We start from the raw sequence: 24,622 nt of genomic DNA, 5'->3' as shown, positions 1-24,622 counted from the left end.
ACAATACCCCCCCCCAACATTACAACCCACCACCCACATACCCCTAATCTAACCTAAACCCCCCCCTTAAATAAACCTAACACTAAGCCCCTGAAGATCTTCCTACCTTATCTTCACCATGCCAGGTTCACCGATCCGTCCTCGGAAGTCTTGATCCAAGCCTCGGAAGTGTTGATCCAAGCCCAAGCGGGGGGCTGAAGAGTGACGTCCATCCTCGGGCTGAAGTCTGGATCCAAGCGGCGGCTGAAGAAATCCATCATCGGGCTGAAGTCGGAAGTCCATCATAGGGATGAAGTCATCTATCAAGCAGCATCTTCAATCTTCTTTCTTCCGGAGCAGAGCCATCTTCTTCCCAGCTGACGCGGATCCATCCTCTTCTAACGACGCCTACTAGCCGAATGACGGTTCCTTTAAATGATGTCATCCAAGATGGCGTCCGTCGAATTCCGATTGGCAGATAGGATTCTATCAGCCAATCGGAATTAAGGTAGGAAAATTCTGATTGGCTGATGGAATCAGCCAATCAGATTGAGCTCGCATTCTATTGGCTGATCGGAACAGCCAATAGAATGCGAGCTCAATCTGATTGGCTGATCGGATCAGCCAATCGGATTGAACTTGAATCTGATTGGCTGATTCCATCAGCCAATCAGAATTTTCCTACCTTAATTCCGATTGGCTGATAGAATCCTATCAGCCAATCGGAATTCGACGGACGCCATCTTGGATGACGTAATTTAAAGGAACCGTCATTCGGCTAGTAGGCGTCGTTAGAAGAGGATGGATCCGCGTCGGCTGGGAAGAAGATGGCTCCGCTCCGCTCCGGAAGAAAGAAGATTGAAGATGCTGCTTGATAGAAGACTTCATCCCGATGATGGACTTCCGACTTCAGCCCGATGATGGATTTCTTCAGCCGCCGCTTGGATCCAGACTTCAGCCCGAGGATGGACATCACTCTTCAGCCCCACGCTTGGGCTTGGATCAACACTTCCGAGGCTTGGATGAAGACTTCGGAGGACGGATCGGTGAACCTGGTATGGTGAAGATAAGGTAGGAAGATCTTCAGGGGCTTAGTGTTAGGTTTATTTAAGGGGGGTTTGGGTTAGATTAGGGGTATGTGGGTGGTTGGTTTTAATGTTGGGGGGGGGTTGTATTTTTCTTTTACAGGCAAAAGAGCTGAATTCTTTGGGGCATGCCCAACAAAGGGCCCTTTTAAGGGCTGGTAAGGTAAAAGAGCTTTGAACTTTTTTAATTTAGAATAGGGTAGGGCATTTTTTTTTATTTTGGGGGGGCTTTGTTATTTTATTAGGGGGCTTAGAGTAGGTGTAATTAGTTTAAAATTGTTGTTATATTTTTATAATGTTTGTAAATATTTTTTTTATTTTTTGTAACAGTTCTTTTTTATTTTTTGTACTTTAGTTAGTTTATTTCATTGTATTTATTTGTAGATATTGTATTTAATTAATTTATTGATAGTGTAGTGTTAGGTTTAATTGTAGATAATTGTAGGTATTTTATTTAATTAATTTATTGATAGTGTAGTGTTAGGTTTAATTGTAACTTAGGTTAGGATTTATTTTACAGGTAATTTTGTACTTATTTTAACTATTTTAGCTATTAAATAGTTCTTAACTATTTAATAGCTATTGTAACTGGTTAAAATAAATACAAAGTTGCCTGTAAAATAAATATTAATCCTAAAATAGCTATAATATAATTATAATTTATATTGTAGCTATATTAGGGTTTATTTTACAGGTAAGTATTTAGATTTAAATAGGAATAATTTATTTAATAACAGTTAATTTATTTTGTTAGAATAAAATTATATTTAACTTAGGGGGGTGTTAGGGTTAGGGTTAGACTTAGCTTTAGGGGTTAAAAAATTTATTAGAGTAGCGGTGAGCTCCGATCGGCAGATTAGGGGTTAATACTTGAAGTTAGGTGTCGGCGATGTTAGGGAGGGCAGATTAGGGGTTAATACTATTTATTATAGGGTTATTGAGGCGGGAGTGAGGCGGCTTAGGGGTTAATAACTTTATTATAGTAGCGGTGCGGTCCGCTCGGCAGATTAGGGGTTAATAAGTGTAGGCAGGTGGAGGCGACGTTGAGGGGGGGCAGATTAGGGGTTAATAAATATAATATAGGGGTCGGCGGTGTTAGGGGCAGCAGATTAGGGGTTCATAGGGATAATGTAGGTGGCAGCGGTGTGCGGTTGGCAGATTAGGGGATAAAAAATTTTAATAGAGTGGCGGCGATGTGGGGGGACCTCGGTTTAGGGGTACATAGGTAGTTTATGGGTGTTAGTGTACTTTAGACCACAGTAGTTAAGAGCTTTATGAACCGGCGTTAGCCCAGAAAGCTCTTAACTACTGACTTTTTTCTGCGGCTGGAGTTTTGTCGTTAGATTTCTAACTCTCACTTCAGCCACGACTCTAAATACCGGCGTTAGAAAGATCCCATTGAAAAGATAGGATACGCAAATGGCGTAGGGGGATCTGCGGTATGGAAAAGTCACGGCTGGAAAGTGAGCGTTAGACCCTTTCCTGGCTGACTCCAAATACCGGCGGTAGCCCAAAACCAGCATTAGGAGCCTCTAACGCTGGTTTTGACGGCTACCGCCCAACAATAAATCTAGCTGTTTGCTTCCATTATCACATTTTGCTCAGTCTTTTTATATGCACACTTTCTGGGGAGCAAAATCCTACTGAGCATGTGCACAAGCTCACAGGGTATACATATGGGTATACATATACTAGTCTGTGATTGGCTGGTGTCTGTCACATGATACAAGGGGCCGGGAAATAGGAGAGTATCTACTGCTTATTTGAAATTCAGAGTAAGGGGTCTATTTAGCAAGCTCCGAGCCTTCAGGTTCACCAGAAACACAAATTATGAAGCAGCAGTCTAAAGAGCGCTGCTCGATAACCTGTCAGCCTGGTCTGAGGCGGCGGATAGAAATCAACTCGATCGAAGGGGGCGGTATTGCACCAGCAGTTCACAATAACTGCTGGTGCAATGATAAATGCCGACAGCGTATGTTATCAGCATTTATTGATGTGCAGCGGACATGGTTCGCTATAGCAGATCATGTCCATCCGCACATTAAGAAATAGGGGCCAAAGTGCTATTGTATTGTCTTTTTATTATGCACTTGTTAATTATGCAATTCTACTGTACTGAGTGATCCTTTCATTTTAATCTTCAAATCCCTTTAATATTTCCTGTATATTTAGTTAGCATCTCAGTACATAAAGGGTATAGGCATTGAGGACAGACTTAGCATCTCAGTACATAAAGGGTATAGGCATTGAGGACAGACTTAGCATCTCAGTACATAAAGGGTATAGGCATTGAGGACAGACTTAGCATCTCAGTACATAAAGGGTATAGGCATTGAGGACAGAGTTAGCATCTCAGTACATAAAGAGTATAGGCATTGAGGACAGACTTAGCATCTCAGTACATAAAGAGCATAGGCATTGAGGACAGAGTTAGCATCTCAATACATAAAGGATATAGGCATTGAGGACAGACTTAGCATCTCAGTACATAAAGAGCATAGGCATTGAGGACAGACTTAGCATCTCAGTACATAAAGGGTATAGGCATTGAGGACAGAGTTAGCATCTCAGTACATAAAGAGTATAGGCATTGAGGACAGACTTAGCATCTCAGTACATAAAGAGCATAGGCATTGAGGACAGAGTTAGCATCTCAGTACATAAAGGATATAGGCATTGAGGACAGACTTAGCATCTCAGTACATAAAGGGTATAGGCATTGAGAACAGACTTAGCATCTCAGTACATAAAGGGTATAGGCATTGAGGACAGACTTAGCATATCAGTACATAAAGGGTATAGGCATTGAGGACAGACTTAGCATCTCAGTACATAAAGGGTATAGGCATTGAGGACAGACTTAGCATCTCAGTACATAAAGGGTATAGGCATTGAGGACAGACTTAGCATCTCAGTACATAAAGAGCATAGGCATTGAGGACAGACTTAGCATCTCAGTACATAAAGGGTATAGGCATTGAGGACAGAGTTAGCATCTCAGTACATAAAGAGTATAGGCATTGAGGACAGACTTAGCATCTCAGTACATAAAGAGTATAGGCATTGAGGACAGACTTAGCATCTCAGTACATAAAGGGTATAGGCATTGAGGACAGACTTAGCATCTCAGTACATAAAGGGTATAGGCATTGAGGACAGACCTAGCATCTCAGTACATAAAGTGTATAGGCATTGAGGACAGACCTAGCATCTCAGTACATAAAGGGTATAGGCATTGAGGACAGACTTAGCATCTCAATACATAAAGAGTATAGGCATTGAGGACAGACCTAGCATCTCAGTACATAAAGGGTATAGGCATTGAGGACAGAGTTAGCATCTCAGTACATAAAGGGTATAGGCATTGAGGACAGAGTTAGCATCTAAAGTACATAAAGGGTATAGGCATTGAGGACAGAGTTAGCATCTCAGTACATAAAGAGTATAGGAATTGAGGACAGACTTAGCATCTCAGTACATAAAGAGTATAGGCATTGAGGACAGAGTTAGCATCTCAGTACATAAAGGGTATAGGCATTGAGGACAGAGTTAGCATCTCAGTACATAAAGAGTATAGGCATTGAGGACAGACCTAGCATCTCAGTACATAAAGAGTATAGGCATTGAGGACAGAGTTAGCATCTCAGTACATAAAGGGTATAGGCATTGAGGACAGAGTTAGCATCTCAGTACATAAAGGGTATAGGCATTGAGGACAGAGTTAGCATCTCAGTACATAAAGAGTATAGGCATTGAGGACAGAGTTAGCATCTCAGTACATAAAGGGTATAGGCATTGAGGACAGAGTTAGCATCTCAGTACATAAAGAGTATAGGCATTGAGGACAGACTTAGCATCTCAGTACATAAAGAGTATAGGCATTGAGGACAGACTTAGCATCTTAGTACATAAAGAGTATAGGCATTGAGGACAGACTTAGCATCTCAGTACATAAATTGTATAGGCATTGAGGACAGAGTTAGCATCTCAGTACATAAAGAGTATAGGCATTGAGGACAGAGTTAGCATCTCAGTACATAAAGGGTATAGGCATTGAGGACAGACTTAGCATCTCAGTACATAAAGAGTATAGGCATTGAGGACAGAGGTAGCATCTCAGTACATAAAGAGTATAGGCATTGAGGACGGACTTAGCATCTCAGTACATAAAGAGTATAGGCATTGAGGACAGACTTAGCATCTCAGTACATAAAGGGTATAGGCATTGAGGACAGAGTTAGCATCTCAGTACATAAAGGGGTATAGGCATTGAGGACAGAGTTAGCATCTCAGTACATAAAGGGTATAGGCATTGAGGACAGACTTAGCATCTCAGTACATAAATGGTATAGGCATTGAGGACAGAGTTAGCATCTCAGTACATAAAGAGTATAGGCATTGAGGACAGAGTTAGCATCTCAGTACATAAAGATATAGGCATTGAGGACAGACTTAGCATCTCAGTACATAAAGAGTATAGGCATTGAGGACAGAGTTAGCATCTCAGTACATAAAGAGTATAGGCATTGAGGACGGACTTAGCATCTCAGTACATAAAGAGTATAGGCATTGAGGACAGACTTAGCATCTCAGTACATAAAGAGTATAGGCATTGAGGACAGAGTTAGCATCTCAGTACATAAAGAGTATAGGCATTGAGGACAGACTTAGCATCTCAGTACATAAAGAGTATAGGCATTGAGGACAGAGTTAGCATCTCAGTACATAAAGGAGTATAGGCATTGAGGACAGACTTAGCATCTCAGTACATAAAGAGTATAGGGCATTGAGGACAGACTTAGCATCTCAGTACATAAAGGGTATAGGCATTGAGGACAGACTTAGCATCTCAGTACATAAAGGGTATAGGCATTGAGGACAGACCTAGCATCTCAGTACATAAAGGTATAGGCATTTGAGGACAGACCTAGCATCTCAGTACATAAAGGGTATAGGCATTGAGGGACAGACTTAGCATCTCAATACATAAAGAGTATAGGCATTGAGGACAGACCTAGCATCTCAGTACATAAAGGGGTATAGGCCAATTGAGGACAGAGTTAGCATCTCAGTACATAAAGAGGTATAGGCATTGAGGACAGAGTTAGCATCTAAGTACATAAAGGGTATACGCATTGAGGACAGACTTAGCATCTCAGTACATAAAGGGTATAGGCATTGAGGACAGAGTTAGCATCTCAGTACATAAAGGGTATAGGCATTGAGGACAGAGTTAGCATCTCAGTACATAAGGGTATAGGCATTGAGGACAGAGTTAGCATCTCAGTACATAAATGGTATAGGCATTGAGGGACAGAGTTACATCTCAGTACATAAAGAGTATAGGCATTGAGGACAGAGTTAGCATCTCAGTACATAAAGGGTATAGGCATTGAGGACAGACTTAGCCATCTCAGTACATAAAGAGTATAGGCATTGAGGACAGAGTTAGCATCTCCAGTATATAAAGAGTATAGGCATTGAGGACGGACTTAGCATCTCAGAACATAAAGAGTATAGGCAATTGAGGACAGACTTAGCATCTCAGTACATAAAGAGTATAGGGCATTGAGGACAGAGTTAGCATCTCAGTACATAAAGAGTAAAGGCATTGAGGACAGACTTAGCATCTCAGTACATAAAGAGTATAGGCATTGAGGACAGAGTTAGCATCTCAGTACATAAAGAGTATAGGCATTGAGGACAGACTTAGCATCTCAGTACATAAAGAGTATAGGCATTGAGGACAGACTTAGCATCTCAGTACATAAAGGGTATAGGCATTGAGGACAGACCTTAGCATCTCAGTACATAAAGGGTATAGGCATTGAGGACAGACCTAGCATCTCAGTACATAAAGGGTATAGGCATTGAGGACAGACCTAGCATCTCAGTACATAAAGGGTATAGGCATTGAGGACAGACTTAGCATCTCAATACATAAAGAGTATAGGCATTGAGGAGAGACCTAGCATCTCAGTACATAAAGGGTATAGGCATTGAGGACAGAGTTAGCATCTCAGTACATAAAGAGTATAGGCATTGAGGACAGAGTTAGCATCTAAGTACATAAAGGGTATAGGCATTGAGGACAGAGTTAGCATCTCAGTACATAAAGAGTATAGGAATTGAGGACAGACTTAGCATCTCAGTACATAAAGAGTATAGGCATTGAGGACAGAGTTAGCATCTCAGTACATAAAGGGTATAGGCATTGAGGACAGAGTTAGCATCTCAGTACATAAAGAGTATAGGCATTGAGGACAGACCTAGCATCTCAGTACATAAAGAGTATATGCATTGAGGACAGAGTTAGCATCTCAGTACATAAAGGGTATAGGCATTGAGGACAGATTTAGCATCTCAGTACATAAAGGGTATAGGCATTGAGGACAGAGTTAGCATCTCAGTACATAAAGAGTATAGGCATTGAGGACAGAGTTAGCATCTCAGTACATAAAGGGTATAGGCATTGAGGACAGAGTTAGCATCTCAGTACATAAAGAGTATAGGCATTGAGGACAGACTTAGCATCTTAGTACATAAAGAGTATAGGCATTGAGGACAGACTTAGCATCTTAGTACATAAAGAGTATAGGCATTGAGGACAGACTTAGCATCTCAGTACATAAATGGTATAGGCATTGAGGACAGAGTTAGCATCTCAGTACATAAAGAGTATAGGCATTGAGGACAGAGTTAGCATCTCAGTACATAAAGGGTATAGGCATTGAGGACAGACTTAGCATCTCAGTACATAAAGAGTATAGGCATTGAGGACAGAGTTAGCATCCTCAGTACATAAAGAGTATAGGCATTGAGGACGGACTTAGCATCTCAGTACATAAAGAGTATAGGCATTGAGGACAGACTTAGCATCTCAGTACATAAAGGTATAGGCATTGAGGACAGAGTTAGCATCTCAGTACATAAAGGGTATAGGCATTGAGGACAGAGTTAGCATCTCAGTACATAAAGGGTATAGGCATTGAGGACAGAGTTAGCATCTCAGTACATAAAGAGTATAGGCATTGAGGACAGAGTTAGCATCTCAGTACATAAAGAGTATAGGCATTGAGGACAGAGTTAGCATCTCAGTACATAAAGGGTATAGGCATTGAGGACAGACCTAGCATCTCAGTACATAAAGAGTATAGGCATTGAGGACAGACTTAGCATCTCAGTACATAAAGAGTATAGGCATTGAGGACAGACTTAGCATCTCAGTACATAAAGAGTATAGGCATTGAGGACAGAGTTAGCATCTTAGTACATAAAGGCTATAGGCATTGAGGACAGAGTTAGCATCTCAGTACATAAAGAGTATAGGCATTGAGGACAGAGTTTTGAGGACAGAGTTAGCATCTCAGTACATAAAGAGTATAGGCATTGAGGACAGACTTAGCATCTCAATACATAAAGAGTATAGGCATTGAGGACAGAGTTAGCATCTCAGTACATAAAGAGTATAGGCATTGAGGACAGACTTAGCATCTCAGTACATAAAGAGTATAGGCATTGAGGACAGACTTAGCATCTCAGTACATAAAGGGTATAGGCATTGAGGACAGACTTAGCATCTCAGTACATAAAGGGGTATAGGCATTGAGGACAGAGTTAGCATCTCAGTACATAAAGGGTATAGGCATTGAGGACAGAGTTAGCATCTCAGTACATAAAGAGTATAGGCATTGAGGACAGAGTTAGCATCTCAGTACATAAAGAGTATAGGCATTGAGGACAGACCTAGCATCTCAGTACATAAAGAGTATAGGCATTGAGGACAGAGTTAGCATCTCAATACATAAAGGATATAGGCATTGAGGACAGACTTAGCATCTCAGTACATAAAGAGCATAGGCATTGAGGACAGACTTAGCATCTCAGTACATAAAGGGTATAGGCATTGAGGACAGAGTTAGCATCTCAGTACATAAAGAGTATAGGCATTGAGGACAGACTTAGCATCTCAGTACATAAAGAGCATAGGCATTGAGGACAGAGTTAGCATCTCAGTACATAAAGGATATAGGCATTGAGGACAGACTTAGCATCTCAGTACATAAAGGGTATAGGCATTGAGAACAGACTTAGCATCTCAGTACATAAAGGGTATAGGCATTGAGGACAGACTTAGCATCTCAGTACATAAAGGGTATAGGCATTGAGGACAGACTTAGCATCTCAGTACATAAAGGGTATAGGCATTGAGGACAGACTTAGCATCTCAGTACATAAAGGGTATAGGCATTGAGGACAGACTTGGCATCTCAGTACATAAAGAGCATAGGCATTGAGGACAGACTTAGCATCTCAGTACATAAAGGGTATAGGCATTGAGGACAGAGTTAGCATCTCAGTACATAAAGAGTATAGGCATTGAGGACAGACTTAGCATCTCAGTACATAAAGAGTATAGGCATTGAGGACAGACTTAGCATCTCAGTACATAAAGGGTATAGGCATTGAGGACAGACTTAGCATCTCAGTACATAAAGGGTATAGGCATTGAGGACAGACCTAGCATCTCAGTACATAAAGTGTATAGGCATTGAGGACAGACCTAGCATCTCAGTACATAAAGGGTATAGGCATTGAGGACAGACTTAGCATCTCAATACATAAAGAGTATAGGCATTGAGGACAGACCTAGCATCTCAGTACATAAAGGGTATAGGCATTGAGGACAGAGTTAGCATCTCAGTACATAAAGAGTATAGGCATTGAGGACAGAGTTAGCATCTAAGTACATAAAGGGTATAGGCATTGAGGACAGAGTTAGCATCTCAGTACATAAAGAGTATAGGAATTGAGGACAGACTTAGCATCTCAGTACATAAAGGGTATAGGCATTGAGGACAGAGTTAGCATCTCAGTACATAAAGAGTATAGGCATTGAGGACAGAGTTAGCATCTCAGTACATAAAGGGTATAGGCATTGAGGACAGAGTTAGCATCTCAGTACATAAAGAGTATAGGCATTGAGGACAGACTTAGCATCTCAGTACATAAAGAGTATAGGCATTGAGGACAGACTTAGCATCTTAGTACATAAAGAGTATAGGCATTGAGGACAGACTTAGCATCTCAGTACATAAATGGTATAGGCATTGAGGACAGAGTTAGCATCTCAGTACATAAAGAGTATAGGCATTGAGGACAGAGTTAGCATCTCAGTACATAAAGGGTATAGGCATTGAGGACAGACTTAGCATCTCAGTACATAAAGAGTATAGGCATTGAGGACAGAGTTAGCATCTCAGTACATAAAGAGTATAGGCATTGAGGACGGACTTAGCATCTCAGTACATAAAGAGTATAGGCATTGAGGACAGACTTAGCATCTCAGTACATAAAGGGTATAGGCATTGAGGACAGAGTTAGCATCTCAGTACATAAAGGGTATAGGCATTGAGGACAGAGTTAGCATCTCAGTACATAAAGGGTATAGGCATTGAGGACAGACTTAGCATCTCAGTACATAAATGGTATAGGCATTGAGGACAGAGTTAGCATCTCAGTACATAAAGAGTATAGGCATTGAGGACAGAGTTAGCATCTCAGTACATAAAGTGTATAGGCATTGAGGACAGACTTAGCATCTCAGTACATAAAGAGTATAGGCATTGAGGACAGAGTTAGCATCTCAGTACATAAAGAGTATAGGCATTGAGGACGGACTTAGCATCTCAGTACATAAAGAGTATAGGCATTGAGGACAGACTTAGCATCTCAGTACATAAAGAGTATAGGCATTGAGGACAGAGTTAGCATCTCAGTACATAAAGAGTATAGGCATTGAGGACAGACTTAGCATCTCAGTACATAAAGAGTATAGGCATTGAGGACAGACTTAGCATCTCAGTACATAAAGGGTATAGGCATTGAGGACAGACTTAGCATCTCAGTACATAAAGGGTATAGGCATTGAGGACAGACCTAGCATCTCAGTACATAAAGGGTATAGGCATTGAGGACAGACCTAGCATCTCAGTACATAAAGGGTATAGGCATTGAGGACAGACTTAGCATCTCAATACATAAAGAGTATAGGCATTGAGGACAGACCTAGCATCTCAGTACATAAAGGGTATAGGCATTGAGGACAGAGTTAGCATCTCAGTACATAAAGAGTATAGGCATTGAGGACAGAGTTAGCATCTAAGTACATAAAGGGTATAGGCATTGAGGACAGAGTTAGCATCTCAGTACATAAAGAGTATAGGAATTGAGGACAGACTTAGCATCTCAGTACATAAAGAGTATAGGCATTGAGGACAGAGTTAGCATCTCAGTACATAAAGGGTATAGGCATTGAGGACAGAGTTAGCATCTCAGTACATAAAGAGTATAGGCATTGAGGACAGACCTAGCATCTCAGTACATAAAGAGTATATGCATTGAGGACAGAGTTAGCATCTCAGTACATAAAGGGTATAGGCATTGAGGACAGAGTTAGCATCTCAGTACATAAAGGGTATAGGCATTGAGGACAGAGTTAGCATCTCAGTACATAAAGAGTATAGGCATTGAGGACAGAGTTAGCATCTCAGTACATAAAGGGTATAGGCATTGAGGACAGAGTTAGCATCTCAGTACATAAAGAGTATATGCATTGAGGACAGACTTAGCATCTCAGTACATAAAGAGTATAGGCATTGAGGACAGACTTAGCATCTTAGTACATAAAGAGTATAGGCATTGAGGACAGACTTAGCATCTCAGTACATAAATGGTATAGGCATTGAGGACAGAGTTAGCATCTCAGTACATAAAGAGTATAGGCATTGAGGACAGAGTTAGCATCTCAGTACATAAAGGGTATAGGCATTGAGGACAGACTTAGCATCTCAGTACATAAAGAGTATAGGCATTGAGGACAGAGTTAGCATCTCAGTACATAAAGAGTATAGGCATTGAGGACGGACTTAGCATCTCAGTACATAAAGAGTATAGGCATTGAGGACAGACTTAGCATCTCAGTACATAAAGGGTATAGGCATTGAGGACAGAGTTAGCATCTCAGTACATAAAGGGTATAGGCATTGAGGACAGAGTTAGCATCTCAGTACATAAAGGGTATAGGCATTGAGGACAGAGTTAGCATCTCAGTACATAAAGAGTATAGGCATTGAGGACAGAGTTAGCATCTCAGTACATAAAGAGTATAGGCATTGAGGACAGAGTTAGCATCTCAGTACATAAAGGGTATAGGCATTGAGGACAGACCTAGCATCTCAGTACATAAAGAGTATAGGCATTGAGGACAGACTTAGCATCTCAGTACATAAAGAGTATAGGCATTGAGGACAGACTTAGCATCTCAGTACATAAAGAGTATAGGCATTGAGGACAGAGTTAGCATCTTAGTACATAAAGGCTATAGGCATTGAGGACAGAGTTAGCATCTCAGTACATAAAGAGTATAGGCATTGAGGACAGAGTTAGCATCTCAGTACATAAAGGGTATAGGCATTGAGGACAGACTTAGCATCTCAGTACATAAAGAGTATAGGCATTGAGGACAGAGTTAGCATCTCAGTACATAAAGAGTATAGGCATTGAGGACAGACTTAGCATCTCAGTACATAAAGAGTATAGGCATTGAGGACAGACTTAGCATCTCAGTACATAAACGGTATAGGCATTGAGGACAGACTTAGCATCTCAGTACATAAAGGGTATAGGCATTGAGGACAGAGTTAGCATCTCAGTACATAAAGGGTATAGGCATTGAGGACAGAGTTAGCATCTCAGTACATAAAGAGTATAGGCATTGAGGACAGGAGTTAGCATCTCAGTACATAAAGAGTATAGGCATTGAGGACAGACGTTAGCATCTCAGTACATAAAAGAGTATAGGCATTGAGGACAGAGTTAGCATCTCAGTACATAAAGGGTATAGGCATTGAGGACAGACCTAGCATCTCAGTACATAAAGAGTATAGGCATTGAGGACAGACTTAGCATCTCAGTACATAAAGAGTATAGGCATGAGGACAGACTTAGCATCTCAGTACATAAAGTGTATAGGCATTGAGGACAGAGTTAGCATCTTAGTACATAAAGGCTATAGGCATTGAGGACAGAGTTAGCATCTCAGTACATAAAGAGTATAGGCATTGAGGACAGAGTTAGCATCTCAGTACATAAAGGGTATAGGCATTGAGGACAGAGTTAGCATCTCAGTACATAAAGGGTATAGGCATTGAGGACAGAGTTAGCATCTCAGTACATAAAGGGTATAGGCATTGAGGACAGAGTTAGCATCTCAGTACATAAAGGATATAGGCATTGAGGACAGACTTAGCATCTCAGTACATAAAGGGTATAGGCATTGAGGACAGAGTTAGCATCTCAGTACATAAAGAGTATAGGCATTGAGGACAGAGTTAGCATCTCAGTACATAAAGGGTATAGGCATTGAGGACAGAGTTAGCATCTCAGTACATAAAGGGTATAGGCATTGAGGACAGAGTTAGCATCTCAGTGCATAAAGGGTATAGGCATTGAGGACAGACTTAGCATCTCAGTACATAAAGGGTATAGGCATTGAGGACAGACTTAGCATCTCAGTACATAAAGGGTATAGGCATTGAGGACAGACTTAGCATCTCAGTACATAAAAGGGTATAGGCATTGAGGACAGAGTTAGCATCTCAGTACATAAAGAGTATAGGCATTGAGGGACAGAGTAAGCATCTCAGTACATAAGAGTATAGGCATTGAGGGACAGACTTAGCATCTCAGTACATAAAGGGTATAGGCATTGAGGACAGACTTAGCATCTCAGTACATAAAGGGTATAGGCATTGAGGACAGACCTAGCATCTCAGTACATAAAGGGTATAGGCATTGAGGACAGACCTAGCATCTCAGTACATAAAGGGTATAGGCATTGAGGACAGACTTAGCATCTCAATACATAAAGAGTATAGGCATTGAGGACAGACCTAGCATCTCAGTACATAAAGGGTATAGGCATTGAGGACAGAGTTAGCATCTCAGTACATAAAGAGTATAGGCATTGAGGACAGAGTTAGCATCTAAGTACATAAAGGGTATAGGCATTGAGGACAGAGTTAGCATCTCAGTACATAAAGAGTATAGGCATTGAGGACAGACTTAGCATCTCAGTACATAAAGAGTATAGGCATTGAGGACAGAGTTAGCATCTCAGTACATAAAGGGTATAGGCATTGAGGACAGAGTTAGCATCTCAGTACATAAAGAGTATAGGCATTGAGGACAGACCTAGCATCTCAGTACATAAAGAGTATAGGCATTGAGGACAGAGTTAGCATCTCAGTACATAAAGGGTATAGGCATTGAGGACAGAGTTAGCATCTCAGTACATAAAGGGTATAGGCTTTGAGGACAGAGTTAGCATCTCAGTACATAAAGAGTATAGGCATTGAGGACAGAGTTAGCATCTCAGTACATAAAGGGTATAGGCATTGAGGACAGAGTTAGCATCTCAGTACATAAAGAGTATAGGCATTGAGGACAGACTTAGCATCTCAGTACATAAAGAGTATAGGCATTGAGGACAGACTTAGCATCTCAGTACATAAAGAGTATAGGCATTGAGGACAGACTTAGCATCTCAGTACATAAAGGGTTTAGGCATTGAGGACAGAGTTAGCATCTCAGTACATAAAGAGTATAGGCATTGAGGACAGAGTTAGCATCTCAGTACATAAAGGGTATAGGCATTGAGGACAGACTTAGCATCTCAGTACATAAAGAGTATAGGCATTGAGGACAGATTTAGCATCTCAGTACATAAAGAGTATAGGCATTGAGGACAGACTTAGCATCTCAGTACATAAATAGTATAGGCATTGAGGACAGACTTAGCATCTCAGTACATAAAGGGTATAGGCATTGAGGACAGAGTTAGCATCTCTGTACATAAAGGGTATAGGCATTGAGGACAGAGTTAGCATCTCAGTACATAAAGAGTATAGGCATTGAGGACAGACTTAGCATCTCAGTACATAAAGAGTATAGGCATTGAGGACAGACTTAGCATCTCAGTACATAAAGGGTATAGGCATTGAGGACAGAGTTAGCATCTCAGTACATAAAGGGTATAGGCATTGAGGACAGACTTAGCATCTCAGTACATAAAAAGTATAGGCATTGAGGAAAGAGTTAGCATCTCAGTACATAAAGGGTATAGGCATTGAGGACAGAGTTAGCATCTCAGTACATAAAGAGTATAGGCATTGAGGACAGACTTAGCATCTCAGTACATAAAGGGTATAGGCATTGAGGACAGAGTTAGCATCTAAGTACATAAAGGGTATAGGCATTGAGGACAGAGTTAGCATCTCAGTACATAAAGAGTATAGGCATTGAGGACAGACTTAGCATCTCAGTACATAAAGAGTATAGGCATTGAGGACAGAGTTAGCATCTCAGTACATAAAGGGTATAGGCATTGAGGACAGAGTTAGCATCTCAGTACATAAAGAGTATAGGCATTGAGGACAGACCTAGCATCTCAGTACATAAAGAGTATAGGCATTGAGGACAGAGTTAGCATCTCAGTACATAAAGGGTATAGGCATTGAGGACAGAGTTAGCATCTCAGTACATAAAGGGTATAGGCTTTGAGGACAGAGTTAGCATCTCAGTACATAAAGAGTATAGGCATTGAGGACAGAGTTAGCATCTCAGTACATAAAGGGTATAGGCATTGAGGACAGAGTTAGCATCTCAGTACATAAAGGGTATAGGCATTGAGGACAGAGTTAGCATCTCAGTACATAAATGGTATAGGCATTGAGGACAGACCTAGCATCTCAGTACATAAAGAGTATAGGCATTGAGGACAGACCTAGCATCTCAGTACATAAAGGGTATAGGCATTGAGGACAGAGTTAGCATCTCAGTACATAAAGAGTATAGGCATTGAGGACAGAGTTAGCATCTCAGTACATAAAGGGTATAGGCATTGAGGACAGAGTTAGCATCTCAGTACATAAAGGGTATAGGCATTGAGAACAGACTTAGCATCTCAGTACATAAAGGGTATAGGCATTGAGGACAGAGTTAGCATCTCAGTACATAAAGGGTATAGGCATTGAGGACAGAGTTAGCATCTCAGTACATAAAGAGTATAGGCATTGAGGACAGAGTTAGCATCTCAGTACATAAAGAGTATAGGCATTGAGGACAGAGTTAGCATCTCAGTACATAAAGGGTATAGGCATTGAGGACAGACTTAGCATCTCAGTACATAAAGGGTATAGACATTGAGGACAGAGTTAGCATCTCAGTACATAAAGGGTATAGGCATTGAGGACAGAGTTAGCATCTCAGTACATAAAGAGTATAGGCATTGAGGACAGAGTTAGCATCTCAGTACATAAAGAGTATAGGCATTGAGGACAGAGTTAGCATCTCAGTACATAAAGGGAATAGGCATTGAAGACAGACCTAGCATCTCAGTACATAAAGAGTATAGGCATTGAGGACAGAGTTAGCATCTTAGTACATAAAGGCTATAGGCATTGAGGACAGAGTTAGCATCTCAGTACATAAAGAGTATAGGCATTGAGGACAGAGTTAGCATCTCAGTACATAAAGGGTATAGGCATTGAGGACAGAGTTAGCATCTCAGTACATAAAGGGTATAGACATTGAGGACAGAGTTAGCATCTCAGTACATAAAGAGTATAGGCATTGAGGACAGAGTTAGCATCTCAGTACATAAAGGGTATAGGCATTGAGGGCAGAGTTAGCATCTCAGTACATAAAGAGTATAGGCATTGAGGACAGAGTTAGCATCTCAGTACATAAAGGATATAGGCATTGAGGACAGACTTAGCATCTCAGTACATAAAGGGTATAGGCATTGAGGACAGAGTTAGCATCTCAGTACATAAAGAGTATAGGCATTGAGGACAGAGTTAGCATCTCAGTACATAAAGAGTATAGGCATTGAGGACAGAGTTAGCATCTCAGTACATAAAGGGTATAGGCATTGAGGACAGAGTTAGCATCTCAGTACATAAAGGGTATAGGCATTGAGGACAGACTTAGCATCTCAGTACATAAAGGGTATAGGCATTGAGGACAGAGTTAGCATCTCAGTACATAAAGGGTATAGGCATTGAGGACAGACTTAGCATCTCAGTACATAAAGGGTATAGGCATTGAGGACAGAGTTAGCATCTCAGTACATAAAGAGTATAGGCATTGAGGACAGAGTTAGCATCTCAGTACATAAAGGGTATAGGCATTGAGGACAGAGTTAGCATCTCAGTACATAAAGGGTATAGGCATTGAGGACAGAGTTAGCATCTCAGTACATAAAGGGTATAGGCATTGAGGACAGACTTAGCATCTCAGTACATAAAGGGTATAGGCATTGAGGACAGAGTTAGCATCTCAGTACATAAAGGGTATAGGCATTGAGGACAGAGTTAGCATCTCAGTACATAAAGAGTATAGGCATTGAGGACAGAGTTAGCATCTCAGTACATAAAGGGTATAGGCATTGAGGACAGAGTTAGCATCTCAGTACATAAAGGGTATAGGCATTGAGGACAGACTTAGCATCTCAGTACATAAAGGGTATAGGCATTGAGGACAGAGTTAGCATCTCAGTACATAAAGGATATAGGCATTGAGGACAGAGTTAGCATCTCAGTACATAAAGGGTATAGGCATTGAGGACAGAGTTAGCATCTCAGTACATAAAGGGTATAGGCATTGAGGACAGAGTTAGCATCTCAGTACATAAAGGGTACAGGCATTGAGGACAGACTTAGCATCTCAGTACATAAAGAGTATAGGCATTGAGGGCAGAGTTAGCATCTCAGTACATAAAGAGTATAGGCATTGAGGACAGACCTAGCATCTCAGTGCATAAAGGGTATAGGCATTGAGGACAGACTTAGCATCTCAGTACATAAAGGGTATAGGCATTGAGGACAGAGTTAGCATCTCAGTACATAAAGGGTATAGGCATTGAGGACAGAGTTAGCATCTCAGTACATAAAGGGTATAGGCATTGAGGACAGACTTAAAACAAACTACAAGGTGTAGGTTACCAGCTCTGTGGCTACTCTCATAAGCGTCTTTTTTGACCTATTACCAGCATGTGGCACAGCCAATCAGATGCCTTACAGACTATAATTTATTGCTATTTTAACACTACGCTATATATGTACTGAAACGTTACAATACCTCATAATAAACAGCATTTAGTGACTAGTCATCATATTGTGGAAACTGTGGTAACATTGCATAAAAAGTGTATCTTCCATTTTAGCATTTATTAGGGTATGAATGGAAATCAGAATCTATTTTAACATCTGTGATGAGAGTATGAAATAGAAGCATAACATTAAATAATATAAATCCCTACAGGCTATGCGCAGCAGACTAAACATTGTCATCTATATGCTCTAATCCCTGGTTTCTCAACAGCCGCAGCACGGTACTGGGCCGTTATGGTCCTGCTGGTGGGCCGCGACCCCACATGCCCCTACGGTGCGCTCTTACAGGTGTGCCGCTCCACACATAAGGAATAACGGCCAGGCCTGTCAGAGTGCCACTGCACCTGTGTGCGCTGTGTACATGTAGCCAGTAGGTAGATCAGAGGGGTCACTTGGGTTCAGAACCACTGCTCTAATCCAGGGCTTGTCAGTTAAATCAGTACTGACAGAATCTCTAAAATAAACACTTAAGACCCCCTTCCCTTTGCACAATGCAGACAACACAAAGAGAGAACATATGTTGGGAACACAAATATAATTTAGCATCAGACATTAGATATTAAAGGATTAGTGCTACAGATGTGATACCTACCAAGTGTTTGTGACATTATGTTCAGCTCTTCATCATACAGAGAATCCGTCACATTGGTGATGTTGACTCTTCCTCTCCTCTTTGTATGATACAAAATAGCAAAATCACATTTTTTGACCTCTCCTCTCAATTTGCTGCCATTGCTATTTGATATGTACCAAGGATGGACTGAAGCGACAGACTCAAGCGATTGGGTTAGCCAGGAATATTCTTCCTTGCCAGACCTGGAAAATACCCCGACTATTGGAGACATTCTTTGTTTCTTCCAAATTACTAAAAAAAGGCAGAAATGTCATACATGTAATATGGGTTGTATCAGTAAATGTACAGTATTTATATTGCTTCAAAATGTATTGCTCTGTCTGTCTTTTTAAGTCTGTGTCTGTTTGTCCGTCTGTTATTTTGTCTGCCTCTCTAGCTTTCTGTCTGCTAGTCTGTAAATCACACATACATACACACACATACATACAGTAGATTTATACACACAAACACATACATACATTTATACACACACACATACATACATTTATATACACATACATACATACATTTATACACACATACACATACATACATTTATACACACATACATACATACATTTATACACACATACATACATACATTTATACACACATACATACATACATTTATACACACACACATACATTTATACACACATACATACATACATTTATACACACATACATACATACATTTATACACACATACATACATACATTTATACACACATACATACATACATTTATACACACATACATACATACATTTATACACACATACATACAGTAGATTTATACACACAAACACATACATACATTTATACACACATACATACATTTATACACACACACATACAGTAGATTTATACACACAAACACATACATACATTTATACACACATACATACAGTAGATTTATACACACAAACACATACATACATTTATACACACAAAAACATACATACATTTATACACACAAACACATACATACATTTATACACACATACATACAGTAGATTTATACACACAAACACATACATACATTTATACACACACACATACATACATTTATACACACATACATACAGTCGATTTATACACACAAACATACAGTCGATTTATACACACACACATACATTTATACACACATACATACAGTCGATTTATACACACAAACACATACATACATTTATACACACATACATACAGTAGATTTATACACACAAACACATACATACATTTATACACACAAACACATACATACATTTATACACACAAACACATACATACATTTATACACACAAAAACATACATAGATTTATACACAAAAACACATACATACATTTATACACACACACATACATACATTTATACACACACACATACATACATTTATACACACATACACATACATACATTTATACAAACATACATTCATTTATATACACATGCACCTACATACATTTACATACACATAAATACATTTATATACACATACACCTACATACATTTATATACACATACACACATACATACATTTATATACACATACATACATTTATACAAACATACATTCATTTATATACACATACACCTACATACATTTACATACACATACATACATTTATATACACATACACCTACATACATTTATATACACATACACACATACATACATTTATATACACATACATACATTTATACAAACATACATTCATTTATATACACATACACCTACATACATTTACATACACATACATACATTGATATACACATACACCTACATACATTTATATACACATACACACATACATACATTAATATACACATACATACATTTATACAAACATACATTCATTTATATACACATACACCTACATACATTTACATACACATACATACATTGATATACACATACACCTACATACATTTACATACACATACATACATTGATATACACATACACCTACATACATTTACATACACATACATACATTGATATACACATACACCTACATACATTTACATACACATACATACATTGATATACACATACACCTACATACATTTATATACACATACACACATACATACATTTATATACACATACACACATACATACATTTATATACACATACATACATTTACATACACATACATACATTTATATACACATACACCTACATACATTTATATACACATACACCTACATACATTTACATACACATACATACATTGATATACACATACACCTACATACATTTATATACACATACACACATACATACATTTATATACACATACATACATTTATACAAACATGCATTCATTTATATACACATACACCTACATACATTTATATACTCATACATACATTTTCGATTCTACCTCTGACGAAGAAGTATCATTAAACTTCGAAACGCGTAAGTTTATATTAAAGTGTGGTAGTGCAGTTTTACCTCCCACAAGTGTGACCGGTATCTTTAGGACGTAGTTCTCTTTGAATCAAACATTTCTTTTTTTCGTTTTATAGTATCACAATTCAGATTCGCAAGTTCTGTTAATACACAGCTCAGGACCTGTCTGCTTGTTTTTATTGTATGATAATTCAGCCTTGCAGTTTCTGTCATTATACAGCCCAGGACTTGATTGTTAGTGCACAGCATCATAGTCAAAACTGGAGCCAGAAAGAGGCTTGAGACGTTTGTGAGGTTGATACATATGTTTCTGTTTCAGTTTTTATTCATGGTTTTTATCAAGTCTTCATGAAATAAGATGTGTGTTTTTTATTGCTTGTTTTAAACAAATTGGAACGTTGGCAAAGACAAGGATATATCATTTTATACCAGGAGCTATCTATATCATATTAAGTGGAGAATTGTCTTCAACATTGGCCAGGTTTAAACACCATTCAGGTGTATGTTTATGTGTGAATGCTTACCTCATCAAGGTTTGAGGGTCTTAAATGTGAGTGCATATCGTTATCTTGTTAATACATATTTTGTCTAAACAGTATTACGCTATGTGCCTTCTCTTTTCTTTCACTACATCCTTTTGAGAATTGGAGACCAGAGGATACATAGTAGAAATACCATACTCCTGGGAGACACCAAGGCAATACACCAAAGAAGAATTTGGAAGTTTCTGGCGGACAAGTACCATACGCAAGATTCCAGAGAAAGGCATTTTTTACTCCAAGAAGGTGTTATAGACGATAACCACCCAGACCAAGGGCTAAATCAGTATCAGTCCCTATGTGAGCATACATTACCTCATAAGATTGAGGTAATTTCCGGTAAGGAGACATCTATTCACCAGTCATATCTACTTCATATTACTTCTTATTGTTTTGTATATTACATCTAAGGACTATAGTATATTAATACCTAGAGATTGGACTACTTCATTTTTTAATTAGATTTTGTTGCGCTGAATTACTTTTGATTTATCATCTTGTTTTTAATATTACTTACAGTGTTAAGGGTACATTGAATCATATGTTCATGCTGCACAATTCACCGATCTAAACATTAGAACATATTCACTTATGTGAGTTTGTTTCTTCCCCATTTGTATACGGTTATAGGCTAACAGTTGAGCGCTGGTATTACATCTTGCTTTACACTATACATACATTTACATACACATACATACATTTACATACATTTATATACACATACATACATTTACATACACATACATACATTTACATACACATACATACATTTATATACACATACATACATTTATATACACATACATACATTTATATACACATACATACATTTATATACACATACATACATTTACATACACATACATACATTTATATACACATACATACATTTACATACATTTATATACACATACATACATTTATATACACATACATACATTTACATACACATACATACATTTATATACACATACATACATTTACATACATTTATATACACATACATACATTTATATACACATACATACATTTATATACACATACATACATTTATATACACATACATACATTTACATACACATACATACATTTATATACACATACATACATTTATATACACATACATACATTTATATACACATACATACATTTATATACACATACATACATTTACATACACATACATACATTTATATACACATACATACATTTACATACACATACATACATTTACATACACATGCATACATTTATATACACATACATACATTTACATACACATACATACATTTATATACACATACATACATTTACATACACATACATACATTTACATACACATGCATACATTTACATACACATACATACATTTACATACACATGCATACATTTACATACACATACATACATTTATATACACATACATACATTTACATACACATACATACATTTATATACACATACAGTACATACATTTATGTACACATACACCTACATACATGTATACACACATACATACATTTATATACACATACATAGATTTATATACACACATGCATACATTTATACACTTACATACATTTATATACACATACATACATTTATATACCCATACATACATTTATATATACAGTACATACATACATTTATACAAACATACATACATTTATACAAACATACATTCATTTATATACATACACATACATACACACATGCATACATTTATATACATATACACACATACATACATACATTTATATACACATATATGCATTTATATACACATACATACATTTATACACATATATAAATACATTTATATACACATATACATTCATTTAAACACACATTTATACAATCCGTGCTAAACCGAGCACACAATTACAAACTCTGCGCTATTGATTGCGATTCACTTGTAGTCTAGCCCAGTGCTCGATTTTACAAAGAGCCCCAAAAATTATGATTGGCGCTTACAATTTGAGTCCCAGACCCCATCACATAAAATTCCTTGTCTCCTCTCACAGACCATGAACATTCGTTGGCTCAACACTGACAGATGTGCTAGCAGTTACAGGGCAGCAGTTAAATGATCTGCTTCCAATCTGTAGGTCTCATAATAATTTCTGTTCCCAGTCTACAGGGCTCCTGCCAGCACTGCGCTACTGTGGTCCTGAGCTCTCAAGCATTTTCCCCTCTTTGCCTCTGCTCACAGCCCTGTCAAGAGCTGGCAAAACTCCTGCATCTGATAAAACATCTGCATGCAGTGTGACATAACTACTGCATCAAGTATGACAAAACTCTTTTATCTAGTGGGACAAAACTCCTTCATCTGATAAAACATCTGCATGCAGTGTGACATAACTACTGCATCAAGTATGACAAAACTCTTTTATCTAGTGGGACAAAACTCCTTCATCTGATAAAACATCTGCATGCAGTGTGACAAAACTCCTGCATCTAATAAAACATCTGCATGCAGTGTGACATAACTCCTGCATCAAGTATGACAAAAATCCTGCAACAAGTGTGACAAAACTCCTTCATCTAGTGTGACAAAACTCCTTCATTTAGTGCAGTGGTCTCAAAGTACAGGCCCTGGGGCCATATGCGGCCCTCAAAATAGTTTAAACTGGCCCTACTTTGTTTAATATGTAAACCATTATTTTTTTAAGAGATGTAACTAGTTGATGTTCTATATAGACACTCACAAGATAAATATAAAGACAAGTGTTCAGTGTAGTCTCCCACCTTGCACT

General features: G+C 38.6%; 1 protein-coding gene across 1 annotated transcript in view; it reads right to left on the bottom strand.

Moving 5' to 3' along the window:
• The window catches only part of LOC128642117 (uncharacterized), a 120,582-nt gene that overhangs the window by 71,753 nt on the left and 24,207 nt on the right, over window positions 1–24,622 (bottom strand). Inside the window, exon 2 of the mRNA XM_053694790.1 lies at window positions 18,891–19,163. Coding sequence (XP_053550765.1) covers window positions 18,891–19,143 — 253 coding nt within the window. The 5' untranslated portion in view covers window positions 19,144–19,163. The remainder of the gene's footprint in view (window positions 1–18,890; window positions 19,164–24,622) is intronic.

The sequence above is a fragment of the Bombina bombina genome, chromosome 11, assembly GCF_027579735.1.
Source record: "Bombina bombina isolate aBomBom1 chromosome 11, aBomBom1.pri, whole genome shotgun sequence".
NCBI classification, from domain to species: domain Eukaryota; kingdom Metazoa; phylum Chordata; class Amphibia; order Anura; family Bombinatoridae; genus Bombina; species Bombina bombina.
This window is presented reverse-complemented; position numbering and strand designations above follow the sequence as displayed.